Genomic DNA, 24,286 nt, shown 5'->3' on the forward strand with positions numbered 1-24,286 from the left:
ACATGCCTGGGAAAGTCCAGAAAAAATTAAAGGAGAAAAAAATTGTAAAATTATTTGACTGTGAAGAAATTGCTATCCTTCAGAAAGATCTGTTCTCATTTTTGTATTTGAGAAATTCCTTGGTTTTAGATTTCCATTGTTTAAAGAGCATGACCATATGCTTTATGAACACACACACACTCAGTGCCGTCCACAATATGGAAACAGATTTACACAGACAGCACATTTAACTCTACAGCAGCCATTTTAGAAAAGGCACAAGCCAAGGTAAGAAAATCAATCTCTGATGCATAAATATGGATTGTGACACTGCCACAACCTAACCAATTGTTGTTAAATGTCACAGGGAAACTTGCAAACTACGTTAAGCTCCCCAAAAGGCTTTACAAGCAAAAATCCTTCATCACCACTTCGTTCAGGTTGCTGAAATGACAACTTCAGAGGGCAAACTGAACTTTTTCTCCCACAAAAAATCAAACAACAAGCCCCATTCCGCCTCTCAGGCAAGAAACTTTTTTTTTTTAATTGTTCCATTCCTTTCTCTAAGTAGAAAAAGTACACCCTACTATTAGCTTGCTATTGTCAAGTAATCTGAAAGGTATAGGAATGTAAAATTAAAGCTCTCACAAAACTGACATAAGCTTCAAAAATCATTCCACATCACTTGAGGATTCCTGCTTCACTAAGTTTTATTGTTCTCCGGTCTAGTTAATCTTCTGATATGTAATGGTTATTGTTCCATGTATTCTGAAGGCTTATACTTAAGCAGGAATGTGGGAATGGTTGTGTAGGTAACTCCAAAATCAATCCCATTAGAGTGAAAAAAAAAAAAAAGATTGATGCCGAAACTCCTCTCTTACAAAGATAAAATGCAAATGCTCTACAGAAAGTGAAAACAGCTCCTCAGGGAATTGTTAGGAGCTGGGCAAAAGAGTAATGCAAACGTTTCATTAGTCAGGTAGGAACTTGAAGGAAGAGAACTGGGAGTGCTTGTGAGAACAGCACAGCCCTGCCAGCACGGGCAGCACCAGAGACACCACTGACCTTGCATGCGCACGGAACGTCAATAAAGTAAAAGGAAATAGATTAAAATCTGTGCGTATAAAGTATATGCCATTTTTATTCCTTAAAGGATTTAATAAATTCCACAAGTCTCCAGGAACATAAAGATAAGCCAGCTGCTCATGAAGGGCAAAGCGCTATCAGTTTCCAAACCAACTCCACCGAGTTTCAGAAGGACTTCAGGGAGAAATGGCATTTAATAACATCTCTCGCTGCTCCTAAAACACAGGGCTGCTTCCTAAATGGGAGCCATAATTTAACCTTCCTTCCTGCAGAACACTGTCCTCAAGAAAACATTTCAAAATGAAGAAGGAAAACCAATTTACTTGTCTCTTTCTCAGCTTGTTTGTTAGGACTGAATTCTCCATACACTACCATTGCATTCTGAATGCATTAAGTATGACTGATACTCAGGGAAAAAACAGTAGTTTATATTATTGATCTGCCTTAATTTCTTTGATTTTCAAAAATTTTAATATAAGAAAATATGAAAATGTTAAGGGTGTTCAGCTGGAAGAGGAAAATTAGAAAGATAAATATAACACAGGCTCTTTAATCCAAACATTTTCTTTAAAATAAATTCCACCTTCAAGCTTCATTTACAATCTCATTTGCACAGAGTTGCCAATCCTGATTAGCCCGAATGAACTCCCTAAATATGAAGGTGAAATCTCCCAGACAGTGATATAGCAGGAGATTAGAACACCTGCAGACATCCAGTGTGCTACAAGAGACTTTCTTTTTACTTGGAATTACCCTCAAATTAATACCTTCAAACATGAATGTACAAAAGAAGGGAACTCACAATCCATGGTTAAACAGAAACTTCGCATTTTAAAGCTAAAGAAATGCATTCTGTTTGAGACCAAAAGATAAGAGACAAAGAAATTTCTCTAGCTTTCAAAAACTGTGATCCCTTAAAAAGGGAGAAAAGCATGATTTCTACCAAAGTCTCAAAATACTTTTAACAGTATTGGAGCTAGTCCCAAGTGATGTTACAGGCAAGATACAAAAATATTTGCTCAGCCCACCAGTGGAACACATAATTCTTCCCCATGAAAACCCAAAATACAACCCTCTAGAAAACTAAAATTTCTTTAAAATAACCCAAACAACTGATAATTTTAAAGACGTATATTATGAGACTGATTGCAAATGAACACTAGGGTCATGAAAGTAAGAAATAAAGAAGGTAAGAAAGAAAGTAACAAAAAAAAATTTCACACCCAGCAAATCTTCACATGCCATCTATTCCAGTTGATTATGGCATTTATTTGGTCAAGTATTCACAAGTTAAAACTCTATGTGTTTAATCATAGTCTGGCCTGTTATAAAGCATTATGTCTTAAGACTTTATTTGATCAGAAGGCAAGCTTAGACTAGTTCTTGCAACTTTGAGAAATTGCAGTCAACCATTTCTCAATATCTGATAGGCAGGAAGAAGAAATGAATTTTAAAATGGGTATGGTTTGATAATTGATACACAAGCCATGTTTCAAGAGCTGTGACAGGTAAAAATGAAGGGAGATTCCCTGAATGTATAGAAGAGAGTATGGCACAGATTCATGTCAGAAAAAAAACATGTCTATTATCTTTTTAATGCATATATTAAAACAAGGTAACAGATGAATAATAGATGAAGAATAAAATACCCAATAAAACAATAATACTGAGAAATCCCCACTTGAAGTGACTGCACAAGAAAGTGCTGAAAAGAGGAAGGAAAGCTTGAAGTAGAAAAATGCAGAGGTAGGAGAAGAATGCTCTATTTTCCAGGAGAAGCATGTAAAGAAGAAACTTGCTAATTGTACACTGTTAATTGTATGGCTGCCATTTTACCAGTTTGGACACTAAAGGTGCAACATATACTGGATACTGGGGTTGGAGTCAAACCACAGCTCCTGTAGGGTTAGGGTTTGATGTTGAGCATCCAGATACTGTAAGCCGACAGAGGTGTTTTATGATTTAAAACACAAAAATTTAAAATTTTTGTAAACACATTGTTATCCAAACATCAACAGCACATCCTCATTACAATTTCTCCAATTAAAACACACAAAAATTCAAATGAGCATTATCACTGGTTTGTATTAAGGAGGGCCTGAAGGTAACAGCTAAAAGCAAAGCCCTCTTTTAAAGAAAAGCATTGAATTCCTCTGCCATAGGCTGGGACATGTGTTTGACTGGTTAGATTACATGGAAAAGTGAGGAAAAGTGTGGGAGGGGAACAACCGTGTGTTTTGCACATAAGGCTAAAAGGGGGACTACCTTGGAAGCATTTATTTCAGGGCTCAGTGCAACCAGCCCTGCCTAAAGCTCTCCCAGGTTTGAAGACACTGAATTCACTCCCTAAAAAACTACACACATTAGGAAACCACTCATTCACCCTGCAGGGGTACATCAAAATCCTGGACTGCTGAAAAAAAACAATACAGGGACTTACCACACCTGCACCTAATATGAAGTACCATTTATTTAATAAAATAGGATTCTTGGAAGGAAGCAGATTAGCTAATGAGTTACAGAGCAATTGATTATGCAGTTCTGATTCAAGTCCAACACAGAACAGGAGTGACAGAAAATTATTACCAAATTATTTTGAATGGATTACGCAAACTGCTCTAATACCCTCAGTTTGTCCTCACTGGATATCATTTAGATACACAAGGAAGTTGGAATTAATTCAAAGAATACCTTTAGAGCACAGAATATTCCAAAAACTGAATGTTCCCTTCTTACTAAAAAAGACCCTAATCAGATTTGGAAACTTTCTCCTTCCCATGGCTCTCATGTCAGTCCATGTGTCTGTCTAGTGTAGCTTACACACAAGGAGGGGTGTTGTTTAATTTTAAACAAGCACTTAAATTCTTCATCCCTGCAGGCATGAGGGTGACTCAAGCAGTTTGGGAGCAGCAGCGGAACAAGCTCAAGCTACAATTTCTTCATATGCTACAGCCAAACACAACACACCAAGCAGCATCACAACATGTGAAAAAGGCCAGAGCCCCCAGCTCTTTTGTGTATGAGGTGAGGGTTTGTTCCACCTTAGAGGATTTCCTTTTCAGAAATGCTGTGTCTGCTATACAGGGGATTTACTCATTCATGTTTACTCATTTCTGATTCATGGTCACTGGGCCTCTAAAATATTGTTGCTAAAAAAAAAAAAAAAGACAAAAGTTCTTTCTCATTTTCAGCCTCACCCTCTGTCTATGATCACAAGAGATTCTCTGACCCATGAACTAACTGCTCTTTTTGACACAACCAGCTGGTAGGAAAGCTAAATAAAGCATTGTCTCAAGCCAACAACAAAGAGAAGTAACAAAAAAAAAAAAAAAACAGAAAGGAAATCTTCCTGTGGTTTTAGAGACCTTGAAGTGTTATAAGTTACATTAACTGCAAAAAAAGTATCTGGGGGATGCAGAGAGAACCTCAGATACTCCAACTGAAAAATTAAAGTTCTGTACAGAAAGAGGATTCATGGATGTGTAGGTGCAAAAGGACATCCATGTATCTGAAAGACTCAGGAATCTCCATCATGGACCTTCTGCCTCTTCTCTGATGCCTTTGAATTCCCCATGGTGGGAAACCTGTGTAACACAAGTTTTCTTTACTTCTAACCAAATTATTCCCAAGCTAACATAGGGACAGTCCTTAAGCAAGGCAGGTAATAAATATTCTTTAGCAGTAAATCACACCAAGAGGGGAGGTTTTATATCCTGTAAAAAACAAGCACACAGCAGGGATGGATCTGGCAGTTCTGGAGCCTCATATCCCTCCTTTAGCTAGGGCCAAACATTCAAAGGCAAAACTCACTCTCAGAATTTGGCTTTCTTTGCAAAGTGTAAGATTGTGATCTACAGTGACCTCTTTTGCATGTTTGTTTTGTTCAACTCTCTAAAGTGCAAGAAATCCCACAATATCCATGGCTCCCCAGTCAATTTTGCATTAACTCCACTTTCAGCTTCTAATGAATAGGGTTGTATTGCAACAAACTAATTTTAAATGAAGTCTTCCCTGAGACCATTTCTGCTTCATTTTGTGGAAAAAAAAAAGTTGTTTTAAACAAGATTACACCTCTGACAGGATTATACCTGACATAAATGCAATCTTTTACTTGAGTGAACTGTGATTTTCAAAACTGAGGGCTTACAGATAATGAATTTTTACATTACATTTTACATTTACAAACTGAGGGCTCTTAATAATGTATAACATGACATTATTTTGTGTCCATGACACCTCTCAGAGTCTCAAGGGTTTTTTTCCTCCCTCATTGTGTTACATATAAACACATGTGGAGCTTCCCCAATTCTGTTGGAGGATTAAAATTAAATAATGCAGCTGTTAAAACAAAATTGCTTCAATAGGAGCTGTTGTGTTCATGGGTACTTCAAACAGTTTATAGTCTTGTCTTATGACCTGTTGTTTACAGTCCATGAAAACTATGAGATATTCAAACAATATCCTTATTGTATTCTTACTTTCTCAAAACCAACCCACGTGTTTTAATTATAATGAAAACATTGTATAAAATTTGACTGGAAGTGTAGTCAGAAAGTCACCAAAAAAAAAGTGCTCCAGACAGACATAGCTATAATCAGCTATCAAAGAGATTATTTTTAGTGTTGCAAAGCATTTTACATTTATGCATTTATGTATTTATTTATTTATAAGTCTTGGAAAGCTACCAGCTATTTTTATTGAAAAACTAAATAGGAAGCATACATAGAAGAGTGCAGTAATGCTCCAACACCTTGTCATGTTAAAATATGAGATTTTTCAGACATTTCTCCGTCCACCTCTCTGACCTATCACTAGGAAATACGAGAAGTCAGACCACTGTGTTAAAGGAAATTCAGTATAACTCACTTTCCCAAGGAGCCAGCAGAGAGTTTCACATCATGACAAATAGCTAAGCAAGAGTATGTAAGATGTAACTCAAAGTTGGTGATGGTTTAATTAATAATTTCTTCTAGCTTCTTACTGCATAAATTATATGATACAAATTACACTCACCAACAAACCAACACATGGGCAGAAAGAGGCACAAAAAGTTTTTGTTGGGAGTATTAGATTTTCCATGAATACAGTTTGCTCCTAAACCTAGTCCTAGAACTATTACCAGTCTCTTGGAGTACTGATGAGTCTTTTAAGTCACAGATTGGGTTTTCTGTTAACATTTAGATACATCCAGAAAAGTCTAAATCCCAGATCAAGGTGACTGCTGTGGCCTGCAGATGATGGATTCCAAAGCTCCTCTGTATTCTCAGCAGACCAAGCCCCGCAAGCTGAGAACCCTGTGCTGCAACCATCAAAAACTTCTCCAAGTAGTCTGTAAATGGCCAAAAAGGAGCCACATCCAGAACCTATTTTTTCTTACCAGCTAATAATCTAAAAGACATTGCCATCTACTCAGAGGAGAATACATGATACAGCACTTGCAAGCCATGCAAGGGTGTAAATAATCTGCAATCCTGACCAGCTTGCACAGAGCTACAGACATAAAGTAACATAAATGTGTTCCTTCCATCACTTGCTTTGGCTTTTTTATGTTTGAAAAAGGTAAAAAAAAATCACTGATGGCAACTCAAGAATCTTCATAAACATTATCAAAAACTCACAAATACCAAAAAATGAAGAAATTAATCTGAGAATTATAAAAAATGAAAATAAAAATCCCTAGTGAATGGTCTTCAACTTGCATGAAAAGTTAAACAAAACTTAAGAAAAAAAAAATCTGTGTGAAGGCAGTATTAAGAAAAAGGAGTTGCTATTAGAAACTAAAAGGGGGAACAAATTTCTAGTGCTGAACAGCAACAAAAACCCACATGAATTTCATCCCCATACTTGAAGGCAAAATATCCTCCATGATGTTCTCTTTTCACCAGCAGTGAAACCACATCCTCAATATATAAAATAATACCAATTTTACTTCTTATTACTATCTGATTAACATTATTTACATTCCTTCCTACAGCAATTAAAATATTATTTATACCCTATAGTCTCACACCTGCTGTTTTCTTCCTAAAGAGAAATATTTCAACTGCTTGGCCTCAGTTTTCACAAAAAAACAACCCTCAATACATAGACCAAGACATTGTTACATGGAACAGCCTCAGAATTCCTCAGCTGAGTGCAACAAAGATCTTTCAAAAATCATTTTACATAACCTTCTCATCCTATCTACTTAAGCTTGGTCTAAAGCAATTACATTACAGATGAACTCACACAACAGTCCTGCTTTTTGTCTGTATTATTCCTTCAAAATATAATCAGAAAAAAGCCCAACACCAAATTAGCAACTTTAAACCTCAACTGCAAGGTTTGTAAGTGAAGGAGAGCTCCAAAAAAAATCACAGCACCTTTCAGATTCGTATTATTCCTTCTGCTTTATTTCAAAATAGTAGAAAGCAAATCTTTATTTATTACTTATGATCTGATTACTTCCATTTGCAAATAATTTGTCATATTTTTGGCTGGGTAATGTGCAGTTTCAGCACAAAAAGGAATCCTATTCTTTGCTTTCAAGAAAGAAAATTAGGCTGTACTGTTTTTAAAACATTCCAGCTACAATCATATAATTATTATTAATCTGAAGGAATGATATGAAGGTAATGACCTCTGAGGGGCTCCAATTTTAAACCTTTTTGCTACTCCAGGGAAATAGAGGATCAGCAGTTAGTGTTCTGATTCCAGCCCCAGGCCTGTGCCAGCACACTTTATAAGCTAAATCCAGGTTTGGGAGACAGGCTGCATATTTTTCAGAGACTAAACCAGCATAAATCACAAAGTGCCAACACACTATGAGGTTAATGTTGTGTTTTACTACAGTAAGCAATTTCTATCACCATTTAAAATGAGACAAGCGAAATTCAGGCAGACAAAATCTCATGCATCAAAGATTAATTTTCAAGTACTGAGCACTGGCTTTGGCTACTGAGGGAACATATTAGAGTGGGAGCAGCAACCACTGCACTTAAAGGAGTATAAATATCTCCATTCTAACCCCTTCCCCTTGTCAGCTCACTGTAGTGATGGGAATTTTGCTTATTTTTCATGCAATAGACTTTTCCATCTTTTTATTATTTGAGTCAAAAGGACCAAGTATATCCAAGTATGGAGGAAATAAAATATATTAGCCTTAAGGGGCACACCGCCCTTCTCCAGTGCCAACATACCTGAGGAATGACTCTACAGCACCAGTGTGCAAAGGCATATTCCAGCAAATTATTGTGCACCTAATTAGGAGACATTTGAAAGAGTACCTTGCACATAAGTTAAGCATTAGCAAAGTGTTTACACCTTGTAACTCACTCTCTGTTCCGTCAAGGGGGTTTCCAGACAGTGCTGGATGCTCATGCCAAGCAACTGTGATAAATACTGCAGGCTGCTGTCCCCAAACCACCACCCTGCAAACTCAGTCCTGTGGCTGCTTTCAGTAACACTGAAAATCAGACCTTTGCAGAAAATGTAGCTGTCCACAATTATGGAAGTAAAGCCAGGGAGGGAAATTCATGGCATCAGGTTTCCACCGCCTGCTATTACAACACATTAACACACACACTGTACTTTTGCCAATGGTGGACCCAATTACTGAGCAAATTTCTCCAAAATTTCTCAGTGCCCACTTCTGTCCTGGAGTTCAGTATTCAGTGACCAGACTACAACAAGCAATGGCCAGAAGAGGAGGATTTAGATTTAGAAGGGAGGATAGATAGTAAAACCTTTCCTTTAGCCACAACACATACATTTGTAACCAAACAATTAGATGTGAAACGACAGCTTCCAGCAGAGCATGCCATGAGTTAACCACAGCATGACACTGCAGAGAACACTGACAAACACACACTTGGGTCCATTCACAAATTAAATTTTAAACAATCTATCCATTAAAAAAAAACATCTATGAGCTAGGCTCAAATCCAAGGACAAAGAGTGTACACTCTTGTGATGGAGGATTCTTGCTGATTCATAACCTCTGGTAGCTACAGCACTTGTCCCTTTTATTCCCAAACTGATAACAGAGCCTGCACAGACTTGGAAGAGAAAGAGAGGTTTCAACTTGTTTAGCTGAAGTAAATAAATGCATTCCCCATTATCCCCAGGAGTCCCAACTTCTCCCTTTTCACAGGTGTGTGGGAGGAGACAAGCCATACAACTTTACAATAAACACTGTAAAAAATCTAAGGAGATTTTAGGACCAAAGAAGTAATCATTAATACCTCCCTTCCAACACATTGACAGTACACACACGTGTGCGACTGTTCATGGTGAATACAGCAGGTCATTAAGATGACTGGAGCCAATTAGATCAAATTAAAACAAAATAAAGGCATGACTTCACTTACTTTCAAAATGGTCTTAAAATACATAATATGATCTTATTAAAAAAACCTTTGTAACCCAGAAACCACTCAGAAGAAAAACACAAATATGTGGTAAGTGGTTTTGTTAACTATAAAAAAAACCTTTCCCAAAGGATACTGAAAAAGAAAAATATCTGTCAAGAAAAAGAGGTCTCAGACCTTTGATTAGTATTAACTTGCTTTGCTTAATTTTCAAATGGGTTTTTAATGTACCAGCAATGACAATGATTTAAAGGGATGGGAAAGAGCTGCTGCAGCTCAGGAAATGCTTGTGTTTCTCCAGCTATATCTTGCCTTCTCAGGAGGTGTCATGCAGTTTGGGCACATGGCTGGCAGTAATGTAAGACAACATTTCAAACCCTACATAACAGAAATTTAGAATAATTTGAAACAAAACATGTATTGTTTTATAAGTAAGGTAATACAAATAAGTAAACAAATTTCTCTGTGGAATTATGGAAGTCTGAAAAATATCCTTGAACATTATACCCCATGCTTCCAACTGGTCAGTTTTGTAGTGCAGTAGAGTTTTGGAGTTCCATTTCTGCATAAATCAATCTTTTAATTACAGCTCTGCAACTGATCTCTGAGAAAATTAGGAGATTGAAAAATCAGTACCATTACAGCCTTACTTTAAAATAATACCCTGAAAATATTCATCTTTTCAAGACTGGAAAATATGCCTACATAACAGTAGCACACTTTTTAATCTCTACTTTTTAATCTCCACTTCTTAATCTGATTAAACATATTCAAAAGATGATTCCTCCTACTGTGTTTAATACTAGCACTTTTCCTAACTACTTATTTCACAGCAGGAACTGTCTCTGAGAGCACATTCACAATATTACTCCAGGCTGATCTTGGACCAGAAGACTTCCTATATATGCTATTTACTCAGGGACTGTGCTTAAAGCACTAAAAATGTCAAGCAAACAGAAAAAAATTTTCTAAATATTATAGATTTATTATGAACATAAACCACTGTATTTAGAAACTGCCTAGCAAGGTGTCTCCACCAAAAGTCCACCTTTTAGATTTATTGATGGTTGGTTCTATCCCATATTAGAGGCTGTAAGATTTTATTTTCCTAGATTTAGGAGTTTTACTATCAGACATTTTTCAGAAAAATAAAGAAATTGTTACTAGACTTGGCAACAATAGAAAAAAGTTAGTTTGGAGGTCCTTTCCTGCCTAGGTCAGGGTGCCATGTGCCTGTGCTGGTTTTCAATTGTTTTCAGGCCTGTTAAATACCAGGCAGAATGGGACTCTAATTTCTAATGTGTCCTGACAGGGTCTTTTTTTACAGTGAACCTCTGCAGCAGATAACAATCCACAAAGCTGTTATGGACCCCTCGTTCCAGCCATAAACACAATTTACATCCAGCCCATTTTCTGCCAGCAGCGCCAACTGAGACTATTAATCAAATGAGAAAGAAAACAAGCATTAGTAGAGCTTTAAACAGATACTGTTCATCTGTTATTTAAAGCATGTCAGTATCAGAGTACTGCTCAGTGTTTGAAGATCAGCTGTACAATATTTAGAATGAACTGTTCTTTAAAAGGAACAACAATATGAAGTACAGAAGTATGAAGAACAACAATATGAAGTTAAATAATTGATGATCAGTCTGGGACAGCTTTAAAGGAAACTAAGAGCAAAAAGCACTGCCTTTTTCAGTCCTCCAGAGCACTATGGAAACTTGGTGCCTGCATAGGTGTTGTTTGCTGAAAAACAACAATAGATGACATCAACCAAATTATGCATTCAAGCAAATAACTTGGTTGGCATTTGGGGGGGCTTTGTGTAGGCTTTTGCAGTACAGGAGGCAGATGGTGATTGCACTGATTTCTGTAAAACTGTACTGAATGTTACATTAACTAGTAATTAGAAAACTCAGTTTGACTTCCTTCCTGTTTTCAAACAGATTACTTTTTGGCATGAAAAGTTCATAAAGAAACATCTCCAGGCCACTGACATGTTAATCTTGGTCTGTTCATATTATTGCAATAAGGAACCAAGGAAAATTATGAATTATTGTATGTATCCTCTCTCGAAACATTTGCTGTTACTTGTGTACTTCACAAACTGATTTCTGACTCAGATGCACCAAGAACAAATCACAGAAAGCCAGCCTATACACTAAATATTTGCATTTTTCAGTCAGATATTATTTTTTCAATTTTTCCACTATGAAGAATTTATTTGTCAGACATGTTCTTGTTTAACCTAAGTAAATATAGCGAAGTACTCAATAAAAATACAATAGATCATAAAGGAGATGGCCAGAGTGGTTTTTATTTACCAACTACCACCTTCCTAACAAAGCATAACTTCCCTTCAGTGCCAAACAATCTCAGCTTCCTCCAAGTCATTTATAAAACAAAGCAATATGCTGCACAATTTTTGAATACTAAACCTTTTTTACTATGGAGCCCTTGCTGAAGCCCAAGCCCTGCATCAGACAGCACACACAGGCTGCTGCATCCCAGAGCAACTTTGCTGAATTCAGCAAACTGTTTCCAAGCAAAGCATTTCAGGATCGAGAACTTGAAATGGGAAAATCCCAGGAGTAGGAAACGAAATTCTAACATTTTAGAATTCTGTTAAGTAACAAAAAAAAACCCCACCCAAACACAACAATTCATCATGCTAAACAATTAATTTTACATTTGCTATAATTGTTTGTCCAACTACAGTCACGAGAAGAACAGACAATAGAATAAATAATTCACAACTCAAAAAAGTGTTAACTGATTATTGTAGTTGCTGCCCTATCCACAAACAGATCAATAAAAAGCAAACTGCTTGTGAAAGTTGGAAGTCAGCAATCAACCATAACCTCCAGCAAATTGCTGGCACACAACCTTGCCTCACAGCAGATGTGGATGGGGGAGTCTGGACCTCCTTTCACAGCACTGCTTTCCTCAGCAAAGGCAAATGCACAATAGTTCCCACAGTTAAACTGTCATACCATTAAGATAAAGTGACAGAGAGTGACAAAAGATATCCAGTGGCTTTATAGCTCTCAAAAATATGAAACCAGTCTCGACTGCTTGATCACTTTCAGATGAATGGTTTAAAAGGTACACTAATTTAATGAGCCCACAAACTAAAACTTATAGAGGCAAAAGTAAAAGAAAACAACAGTTGGTGAGAACACAAATATATTTTCAGGAAAAAAAATTAAAAATCAAGAGTTTTAAATTCTCAGCCTCTGCATGAAAATTCTATGTTTCCCTCCCTGTGCCTGTTGGTGTTAAAGGAATCCTTTCCCCTTCTTAGGTTGATGCATGATCAAATACAAATAGACATGGCTTTGATGCAATTTAATTTTTAAGGATACTGATTAAGAAGAATATTGGCTTTTCCCCATGCCTGGTTACAGGCTTTATTTCCAACTTCAAGTGATAATGGGTTTTCTAATTGTTTTGTTTATTGTTCCTACACAAAGAACAAAGATTTTCCTATAGCCTTCAAACAAGATCCCATTTTTCAAACTCAACTTCAGCAGTCCCTTGAACTGCTCCAAGATTTAAAGGTAGGTCACACTTCAGACATGACCCTTCCTCTTTCTAACACACATATCAGTTGCCTTGATACTTCGTATTTCATTTCTATCACTAAAATACATGGGAGGAATAATGCACCTACTGATGAGCAGCTTTTCTGTCCATCCAGAGTTACCTTTTGGTTAAAGGGGAAGAATTAAACATTAACCACCCCCAGAAGAGTAAATTATGATGTGTCATCCAACAATCCCTTTTATGGGAACCTGGTCATGATCCGAACCATATACAAACCCAAGCTAACTACCACATGGAATTTTCCTGAACAATTTCCCTGACCTCTAGCCAAATTACCCTTTCATAAATGGCCATTACCATGTGGTAAAACTACATATAAAATACAGCAAAGTTTTCCCACACATAGAAACTATCACTGTTGAGAAAATAACGGGAAACTCTCATCATTGTCATCATAGGAAGAGCAAACAAATTACTGGGAAAACAATTTTCCTATTTACCCAAGACATTAAGGACTACAGGAGCCTAGACAGATACCTGCTACTGCAGCCAGGGTTTGATTTTACATAACAGTTAAGAGAGATCTGGATATTTTTGAATGAGCCATGTTCCTGCTGCAATCCACATATCGCAAAAACAACAAGAAAAAAAAGAGAGTTAAATTCTAGTTATATGAACTTTGCAATGCTTTTTGGTATTTGTATCTTCATGTCTCAATATATCATTCTGTAATATCCTAATTTGCAAAGATTTCCTACTTTTTATTCTCACATAATGGACTGGTCAACCAATGTGCTGTGAAAGTGTTAGTGTTTTGCAAGACAAGCTCAACATCAACACAACACAGTCAAATAACCATCTTCCTACTTGAAATAGGAGGAAAACTTTTGACAATTCCACTTTCAAAGTGCACAAACATCCAGCACTGAGGTGCACTCTGTCGAAAGCTAAAGTGTGACAGATGCCTTCACAGTAATTGCCAATCAGACACTGCACAGCAGCTGAAAACACAATACATCACTTTGATCTCCTGGGCCCTCAAAGTATTTACAATCAAGGAATCAGCATGAAGAACATCAAATATGCAACATTTCAAAAAACTGTCTCCGCGGAACTTAAATATGATAATGTATATTTTGTTCATATTTCATAAAGCATTTCCAATCCTTTATTATGCATATGAAAGGATAGGTTCTAGCTTGCAAAAAATAAACATGAAAGCTGCTTTATATTTTAGAGACATGTAAGTTTTCATCGCATAACATAGGTGAAACAATCATTTAGAAAAGCCTGAATTGCTTTGAGGGGAAGACATTATTACAGAACATGCTTAATTAAGTCCCACTGCTAATTGTGTAAAATGAATACCCCGTTGAATTAGACTGCAGGGAAATGAACCGTGCACACCAGCAGCACGTGCTGGAGACAAAAAGGAAGGAAGGCTTGACTTACATTTGGCAGGTAGGTCGTATCCACAGGTAATTTTGGCCTGTCCAGTCTCACAGCCGCTCAGGTTGCGACACTCAGCAACCAGGCAGGGCCCAGCAGCTCGGTGAATGCAGCCATCCACTGCAAAACAAGCCCAGAAGCCAAAATTTATTAAAAGCCACTTTTTATGTTGCCTTTACTCACGGTCATAAACATTTACTGCCCATTTTTACACCCACAGCCCAGACCAACTGATCTGTAAGTTGATATCTAAATATATACATTTTTTTCTTTTGATAGAATTAGTCAGTGAGTTTTGCAAAACCATAATGTTTAGCCAACTTGTGCTAATTGAAAAGCAAACATCCAGAAAATGTGAAGTAGAATAGAAGTTTCAGTATTAGAAAGGGATCTTACTGAAGGCTCTAAGAAATTCTTACGACAAATTATGAAAATAATTTGATCCCCATCTAAATGCCAAACTCTTTTACAACATACCTCTAATACTTCTACAACTGTGCAGGTCATTTAATGTCACCATGCTACTAATGCCTTATATAAAAATACCAAGAAATAATGCTTATTGTTTTGAAAGAAATACCTACTTCTGTGCTTTTAAATTTTCACCTTTTTTTTAATTTTGCAGTATTCATGCAATATTTTGGAGTTAATTAAAAAATAATTACTTAAGGCTGCAATTGCAGCTAAGTATGCAAGAAAATTTGTAAAGTGCATAGATCTTATTACCCTCAGGAGCCAGCAAAAGAATAAAACAAGGCTGCTGGCACAGCAATTCTGCCCTCTCAACATGCAATCCAAGAAATCATTTACTGTAATTATAGCAAGAAGTTTGAGAAAAAGGATAGAAAATAATAAAGGAAGCGGTGTGTGCATGAACGTATTCACTAGAGTAAAGCCCTGATTCAGCAGCAGCTATGGAGTTCAACTAGAAGAAATAATCTTCACATAAACTACAACATCAACTCAAAAGGTAAAATAAACAAGTATAAAGGCTAAACAAATACTTATAGAGCTAAGAAAGGAAGAGTGTGTATGAACATAGTTTAAGATTTATTTCAGATTTTATTTCAGATTTAACTAGTTCCGACTTAGAGCTGTGCCCTGCAGTATGTCTGAAGCAGTTAAACCAGAACAGGTTTGGAAAGCCAAGGGGGGATGGGATTTTAAGAGATTCACATCACCAGGTCACAGCAGGAGCTGTGTAGCTTCTACAGGCTCCCATTTGGGCAACCCATGGCGCTCAGTGTTCCCACCAACCATGCAGAGCCCACTGGGGAAATTCCTTCCCCCTGAGATGTCCTCTCCACCTTCAAGCCATAACTGGTTTTATGAGGTGTTGAGTATTTCCTCAAGTCAGGCAGCCCCAGGTGGGGAGACAGATAACATCTTCAAATGGATGAAACTCTTCTGCTAAGCGTCAAAAACCTGACTGTCCTTTCTGAGGAGTTCTATACCAGAGTTCATGTTCAGGTGACGCAGTAAAATTGGATAAGCAGTTCCTTGCAATACTCCATGCCCATCCTGGTCACTGGTTTTCACAATGGTTTTCTGTAGTACTTTATATTAGCAAAATATAAAACTACAGAATCACGTGATATTGCACTTTCAACAAAACTTTCTAAAATTATTTATTGAAAACACCATGGATGCCAAGCCACCAGCTGCAAGCACATTGCACATTCCCTGTCCCAAGACACCAAGACTTCTTGTTCTACCTCAGCTGAACTTCTGTTTTTAACTTAGCCAAAATCTCTGCTCAACAGACTCCAAGATGCTACTGCAAGAAAAATGTTTTGTAAAGGGAAGAAAGAATGCTTGAAATCTATCCTGTGCACATAATATCCAATTTAATTGTTTTAACCTAATTACTAAATGCTTTTCCTAACCAAGCAGGATAAGTAAAGTATGCATTGGAACCTCAAAATAATTTTATAAGCAGCACCACCACAACCTCTACAAACCTTAGCACTTCCTGAAACGCCAAATAAAAACAGCACAGATGCTTAGGACTAGCACTTTCTCCATGATCCTTTACAGAGGAAGAAGCCCTTAGGAATACTGGACAAGGACTCAAGCCCATGCAAGGATCTGCTTGGTGGCTGACCAACCATTCCCACCCCTGAGGTCCTTCCTGTCCCCAGCAGTTCAGCACATGCCTTTGAGCAGTGTCTGTGCAAGGCTCAGCTGCTCTGCTCTCTCCACTGCACAAACCAACCTCCTCTTGCTCAAACTCCACTCACTTGAGCCTAAGTCCAGCTCAGAGCACAGCCAAACAGCAGGAAGGAAGGAAGGAAAGGAAAGGATGGTTTCCTTCCTGCAGAAGGAAACCATCACCTCTGCCAGGGAAGTGGAAGCACAGTTTTCCACTTCAAACCTGTGGTGGATTAAAATACCCAAAATGAGCATTCCATGTGTCAGAGCAGCTGTGATCACACAGGACATCCCAGCTCCCCATCTATAACCCCTCTCATGTAGGAAGGGTGCTCTTAATGCAAATACAGCTATGATAAAGATGGTCTATCAGTAGTTTCCTGATTCCATATGTCTGTGTCCAACCTTTATAAGCAAAGAAGCTCCAGAAGAATGAAAGAATAATGAAAAAAAAATTGAATTCTTAACAGAGAAAAATCAATTCTATCACAACCAATCCTGACATATGACAAGGAAAATGGAAGACATCTGCCAGAATGGAACAAGTAGACATGCATACTTCCCTTATAAAGGTGGCACAAGAGAAAATGATTGAATACTCCAGACAGGTTTAGATGGAAAAGCAGAAATTAGCATTTGATATACTTCAGTGACTGATGACAGGGAAGAATGAAAGGGGGGGTGGGAAGGGGGAGAACAGCACCAACAAAATCAAAACTCAAAAACCAAACACCAACCCACCCAAAACTTCCATAATACTCTCTTTTTCCTATCATACTTCATTAAATACATTAATAGAGATGACCTCTGGTCGATGCAGCATTTTTTATTTCATAACTCAATAACTCATGCCAGAAATATTCTATGTTTTAAACAATAAATTCACTTCAGAACTATTTTGAAATGTATTGTCAAATATGAGCACTCTGAATAACACAAAGTAAGGTAATTGCCAAGGTAGAGTAGATTGACAAATCTAAATATGATTCTGCAGCCTCTGCTACAATATGTCTTAGACATATTAATTAAGAAAAAAGAAACATGGAACAGGCATGTACAAAATATTTACATGAGATAATCTGTTTTCTGGAGGTGTGTAGCAACTTGTAACATCAGTGCATAGAGAAACAAGCACTATTAACAGGGAAACTTAGTGGAAATTACAGATAATAACAACCTCAGAAAGGAAAAATTATGGTCAAAGGCATTTTGTTATTCTGTAGTAATGATGAAGAAATTTACACTATAATAATGGCATGCTGCCAAATTAATAGCAAAGTGAAAAACCCACGACATATTTGTTTCAGATATTTCATCTGTATTTTCAATTTTCAGTTTGCTACATAGATACTCATCTGCATTATTCCAAACAGATCTAGAAGACATTAAACCATATCCCACTGCTCACTGTACAACTGGCTGAAAAACCCAGTCAAATCTGATTTGATATCACATGACAGTGACAAGGAATTGTGCTTCATCACTGCTTTCTACAACCAATAAAAAATATGATTTCACTTCAAAGCCCTCACTTTGCCTCACAGTGTGCCTTTCTTCTAGAGGCTGCCTTCTTGTTCAGGTTTATGGAAATCACACAGATATGCTTTGGGTCATTTTCATACACAAGTGACCTGCCATTTAAGGTCTACGGGCAAGATGTTGGAAAAATCCCACAGACAAAACTGTCACTCATAACTGAAAGAAATCCAATCTCTGATCTGCATGCAGATCAACTGACAACACTTGAAGGTACTAAAGAGAGGGCTTCTAACCATCCCCCTTGGTACTCTGCTTCTTAAAATGAGTTTCAGGCTTATAAACCAAGCTACTTCAAAGGATTTTTGAGAGCACTGAGTCCTGCCTCGGGCCACCGGTGAAGCAGCAAACACCTACAGGATGGTGCAGAACACCCTCTTCCCTTCTGCCTCCCATCCCAACAAACCGAACCCCACAATCTGAGGTCCCATAACCACTCTGAAATAGCACACAACACTTTGGCTTTTGAATGACTGCAAAGACTGGATGCAGGTCGACCTGTCTTTTGAAAAGTGATCCTGTTACCCAGTGCCTTCATGTGTGGAGAGCCCAGAAAAACTGAGTTTCTGTATTTATTGTTTCATCATGCTTGGGTGGACAAGCACATGGAAGGGGCATCTCAATTTTGTAGACCGACAAACATGAACAATATCTTGAGGGCTGAAAAACAACTGAAGAAACTTCAGATTAATTTCATTCTCTATAGTTCAAGCTGTTCATGCTTGTATAAAGCTATTAAAAGTAGCACTCTAATTTTATTTTTTTTCATGAAAAATAATAGCTATTTCATTGCATGCTTCCATAAGTTTCAGGAGCCACTAGGGACAGTGCTTTGTTCTCCCAACAATTCACCAGAAGCCATTAATGAAGAAAAACTATTTCCAAACTTACTGCAGTCAACGGCATTGGTTGCACACAGAAGTCAGCTGAAAATAATTGCTTAAAATACATGAACAAAGTCAGGTATCAAAATAAAAATCATATGCAAAAGGGCAGCATATTAATAACATCATGTTAAACAAAAATATGTAAACTTGGACACCATTTTCTCCCTATACACTGAAGGACACTAACAGGTGAAATCCTTTCCTAATTTATTGTAAAACAATTGCATTTGTGTTCCAGAATTAAAGGGTTAAAGTTTCATAGTAAAAATACTATCTAATTTAGTGCTATACAATCTAGAACAAATCTATTTCTTGGAGAAAATTTCTTAAAATTGCAAATGAAGCAAAAGCACAGGAAACACAGAATTAAGGGTATCATGGGATGCTGCTTAAAAAAAAAAATAACCTCAGCAAAACTAGCCTTGCAGTGCAGATGGTAATAAAAAGGGTAAGGTAATCTAACACCACAGCAAAAAATACAAACTCCTCCAGGAATAATAAGGCCCAAATTTCTTTTGTGACCTTGTGTGCAAGGCTGAATAAAGTGAAGCTATGATGTAAACAACATATGCAGATTTATTGTGTTACATTTCAAGAATCCATATAGTCTTTTTTCCATAGTAATTCTTGTTCTCTGATGTTTTTCCAGATTTTTCATTTTGTGTTTTCAGTAGGAAATTCATGAGGTTTGCTTATTTAACAAAGTCACCTGTGCTTGATATCTCTCTGATGTGGTACTGCTCTGCCACATGGCAAATGTCATAAAAGTGTATAAAACCAGGATAATGTCATTGCTTTAGATGCACTGCTGGGGACAAAAGAGGAAACTGCTTTGTGCACTGCAGGTTCTCTGCTACACACATCCTCCTTCTTATGGACCTTCCAAAAATGCCCATTGCAAGGGTGTGTGTGGCAACCAGAAGGAAAACAAACAACAACCAACAAAAACACAAAAAGCACCACTCTCCAAAAAACCACCACTGAACCCCCACATAACAATCAAAGAACCAACTCACAACGAAACTCAGCCTCATTCTGCTGAACCACTCAAGTACCTCTGCAAAGTTCACTGGAGTCAACTGCTGCCAAAGTTGCAACTGTACCTCTGAGACCAATGTCAAGAGGAAAAAAATCCTGCCCTCAAGAGACAACAGGTGATGCTCTAATGAACAAAGGTGGGGATCTTAAAAAGATTATAACACAGATGCCAGTCAACTGCTGGGAACAGCAGTTTTTATTACTGAGATGGCCTCTGTCATTGAGAAGTTTAATGAACTGGAGATTTTTAATCAATGCACTGGTTTACAGGCCTTCAACATAATTAATTTTAAAAGCTTCGCAATTATACAGTATTTCCTGGCCAAAATATCAGCGTTCAAAAGCATGATCTTAACCTTCATCCTTAAAATTCTCCCTCTTCAACACAAAAAGCACAGATGAACCATTTATTCTGAGATGGCTACTTCCCTAAGTTGGGTTCACATTTCATCACAGTCTACATTCACGTTCCTTAAATATTCTTACTTTCAAAACACTTAGTGTGTACACCTTATTTAAGATCAAAATGAGACCTACAAGTCTTGATGTTTAAAGTACTGATTACCTCATGTGTCAATCCAAGTTCTCTGCACAGCGCCTTTTCTTAAGAACCAACATTCTGAGGCTGCACAAGGAGCCTTTCAGGCAGGTAGAATTACATTTGGGGATCCTCCCACCTCCAACCAACCACACTGCAGAGCAATTTTAATGAAATATAATAATAAAACACATAATAGTAAACCATTATTCCAGTAGATACTGCAAGGAACATAACGACTCGTAACAAGGCCAGGTGTAAACCTCATTGTGAAGTCAGACATGGGAAACTTGTATTTTGAGTATTGTTTAGCTGAAATCTTATAAATTTAGCATTACAAACCACCAGTAATTGCCTGACACGGTGAAAAGTACTGGGAATTAAATTTTAAAACCTAGTGGTTGTTTTAAGAGAAGGTTGACCTTATCTGGATGCAGTTCACAGTCAAGCATAACAAAAGCAGCTGAAACATCCAACATAATCAATGTCCTTGCCATAAACTGGCAAAAAGCCCATATGGGTAAAGAAATCAACAAGAATTCAAAATAAAGCTCACTTGCCCACAAATCTGAAAATTTAAGTGCCCTACATTTATTGTACACAGCCAATTATTATTACTTTGACAAAACACAAACCAACAGGAAGCTCACAAATTTTGGCAGATTTTTTTGTTTTAGTTAAATATCTCAGGATACCAGAAACTCATATTAAAAATAAACTAAAAGCCAAGTCAAAGTTGTCCTGTCATGCTGGCAATGATGATTGGCAAATTCCTTCCATAAACAACTAAACAATGAAGAAAGTGTTTGTTTTATCTCACACTTATGACATCATCTTCCTTAGCCTTCGAGTGCTCTGCTCCAATTTTGTAGATGAGAGCTGTAATGTCAATAGGATTCACACTTTTGTCAGCCCACTCAAGCAGCATAAGGGCTCAGAGAAACACGGGACTGATAAACCTGTCTGAATGTCACACTTTTGGCAAGAAAAAACAGTAGGAAAGGCTCCAATAGTGCTTTTCCAGTTTTTCCCAGTCCAAACTGCTGACATTAAGGCATGTGTGAAGGAGCCATTCACTTCCTTTTAATTGTGTTAGTGTTGAGACACCTGACATGCCACACTCTTTCCCAGATGGAAAGGAGACAGCTAAGTCCTACATACAGCGAGCACAAAAATTGCTTGTTTGTTGTTTACCGAGGAAGGAAGTGATAAATCTGGAGAAATTCAGGTTACTCTGTGCTATTAAACCAAGCTCAGCTCACACTCCTTCCAACTTACACCCCCAGCTTCCCAAAACAGCTATTAAGAAGGTGCAAGTTGTTTTAGGTGGTATCACCCTGAAGAAATGGGTCTGACCACTCTGAAATCCTTTCCTCAGCCTCCTGGGCAGCCGCATTACTTTGTTTCCAGCTGGATACTGCACAGATTGGAAAGACAACAAAGGTTTATCTACATTTCATTGCTAAGACGCCTGCTTTGCCCTGGATTTTTATTTTTACTCATGTTCCCATGCTATTATTACATGACTGTAATTTTTTAGTAAATATCCATATTATTGCCTTCAAAACGTCTCTGAACCCCTCTTTGCCATGATGGCTATTGAAGACTGGGCTACTACTGTCATACCAAGCTCTGTCTGGTGCATTGTCTATGGATTCTCTTTTTCCTCCTGCACGGTTCAGACACATTAGGTTTAACTCAGAGAAAGGCTAAAGGAACAAGAATCTGATAATAACGTGTCTTATAGGGCAATGAAAATCAGATTTTATTTTTAAAAAGCTATTTACTGATGCTCTGATGTTGCAATAAAGAACACAGAAATGGACAAACTGGTATGATTTGCTGTCCATCTGTCTCAGTAACCTATGCCACTTGATGGCCAAAGAAAATGCTTAAAAGAAGAGGGCAAGATCAGAGAAAGAAATTACCAGGGCATCCACAGCACTGGAAAATCACAAACATGAGAAATGTCTTTTCTGTATGACTCTGTATGACTATGGCCTCACTTTTTATCTCGTGGTTTTGGCAATTTTTGGTTTGGTGGGTTTTTTTTGTTTTGGGCTGGGGGTTTCTTATGAGTGTTTTCTAAGTGTCTTAGACTCGAATACATTTTTGAAATCCCATCTTCCAATTTTATGTAGTCTTCTCCTAATGCAGACAAGCAAATTAATACCACAGATTGTTCTGAGAAAAGGCATATTGCTAACCTAAAAAACAGAATAATAGAAAAACTTTCTATAATCCTAAAGGAAGTTTTTTGTTTAGGGGCTTTTTTCCCCTCATTTACAACACATACAGACAAGTGCTTCTTCTCTGTTGCCTGATGTCTATTTTCCTTTGGATTTTTTGCAATTCATCTTTTTCTTCTCTGTACATTTCAGCATTTTAGAGCTCAGCATGAGACGACAGGAGACTGCAATGGTGTGCTACATTACTTATAAATGTTTCAAAAATTCTAAGTGCACGGGCCGGCCAAAGCAGATGAATTGTATTAAGCCAGAATAGATATTTGCATATTTGGAGTACAGTTATTAAGCAGTCATCGTGCAGTGATTATACAAATTTATTCACTACAATCAGCCAGCAGTTGACAGGCACAGGTCAAGGATTTAGACGGAGCAGGCTATCAAGTAATCATTACAAAATGACTGTGTAAAAGGAAGCCTTATAACAGTGATGCATCCTCACAGCCCAAAAGGCTTTTGGCGTGTCATTCCTGAGAATTTTAAAGGTAGAGTGAAAATTAAAAAAAAAAAAAAAAAGTGTAATGTTAACCACTCTTTCCCCACAAAAATGCAAGGGGAGGTGATATAAGCCCTTCTCAACAGAGAACATGGAAGGAGGCCATTCTCACACAGGTCTTTGTGGATTTGAAGCCTGAGGGCTTCCATAAGGAAATATGACTTCTAATTAAATATAACTAATCCAGACATGGGAGAAGGTGATTTTTCTATTTAGCCACAGGGTGCACCAAGCACAAGAACGCTATACATCACTGCTGGAATGAAAGAATACATTAAAGTTTCTCAGAAAGCCTGGGAGAGCACACTGAGCCAGGGCCAGACAAAGGAAGTGCATGGTGCAAGGCGAACAGCTCCACTTCTGAAAAATCTTTTAAAAGAAAGGTGGGCAGATCTGCCAAGAAAAAGCTTTCATGATTTACAGCTTCAAATATTACATCCTCAAAAATTTTTGTAAGCAATTTGACTGTTTTTAAGAGCTATCTCTTCCCTTCCCCTCTAACCCACACAGGCTTAGCTTGACCATGCAGCAGCACAACATCTTCCTGGAGGTTTCCATGATGCACCAACTGTGTGACAGAGGGTGAAGAAAGTACCAGAGGAAAGGTCAGTTACAGAGGCAAAGTACATTCAGTGCTGGGCATACTTCAAAAGGACTTAAAAAAACCATGGGGATTGTAGGAACTCTGAATTAGGGCAGCAGCTGGAATGTACAAAGAAGTAAGACTGAGCAGCAACAAAGGAGACACTCTCTGCCTCGCAGCAAGGCTTAACAGGCTCTAGGAAAACTCCAAGTTATTTACTGAGGAGCAGCTGTTTTTCTTATTTCCTGGACCATTTTCACCCGTGCTAATTTACTTTTATTGTGAACCACTGAAGGGAGAAAACTTGGTTGAGATAGTTCTCAGTCTGCAATCACAGAAACATCCTCTCAGTTTGGAGTGCTGTTTCAAACCAGATTAATTAACAGTATTAAGTATACAAAAA

General features: G+C 37.6%; 1 protein-coding gene across 4 annotated transcripts in view; it reads right to left on the reverse strand.

Annotated features, from left to right (window-relative positions):
- The window catches only part of MACROD2 (mono-ADP ribosylhydrolase 2), an 846,867-nt gene that overhangs the window by 569,293 nt on the left and 253,288 nt on the right, over positions 1 to 24,286 (reverse strand). For all 4 annotated transcript variants that reach the window (XM_058802883.1, XM_058802881.1, XM_058802884.1 and 1 more), the window contains one exon: positions 14,412 to 14,528. In XM_058802883.1, coding sequence (XP_058658866.1) covers positions 14,412 to 14,528 — 117 coding nt within the window. The remainder of the gene's footprint in view (positions 1 to 14,411; positions 14,529 to 24,286) is intronic.

The sequence above is a fragment of the Ammospiza caudacuta genome, chromosome 3 (genome assembly GCF_027887145.1).
Source record: "Ammospiza caudacuta isolate bAmmCau1 chromosome 3, bAmmCau1.pri, whole genome shotgun sequence".
Taxonomy (NCBI): domain Eukaryota; kingdom Metazoa; phylum Chordata; class Aves; order Passeriformes; family Passerellidae; genus Ammospiza; species Ammospiza caudacuta.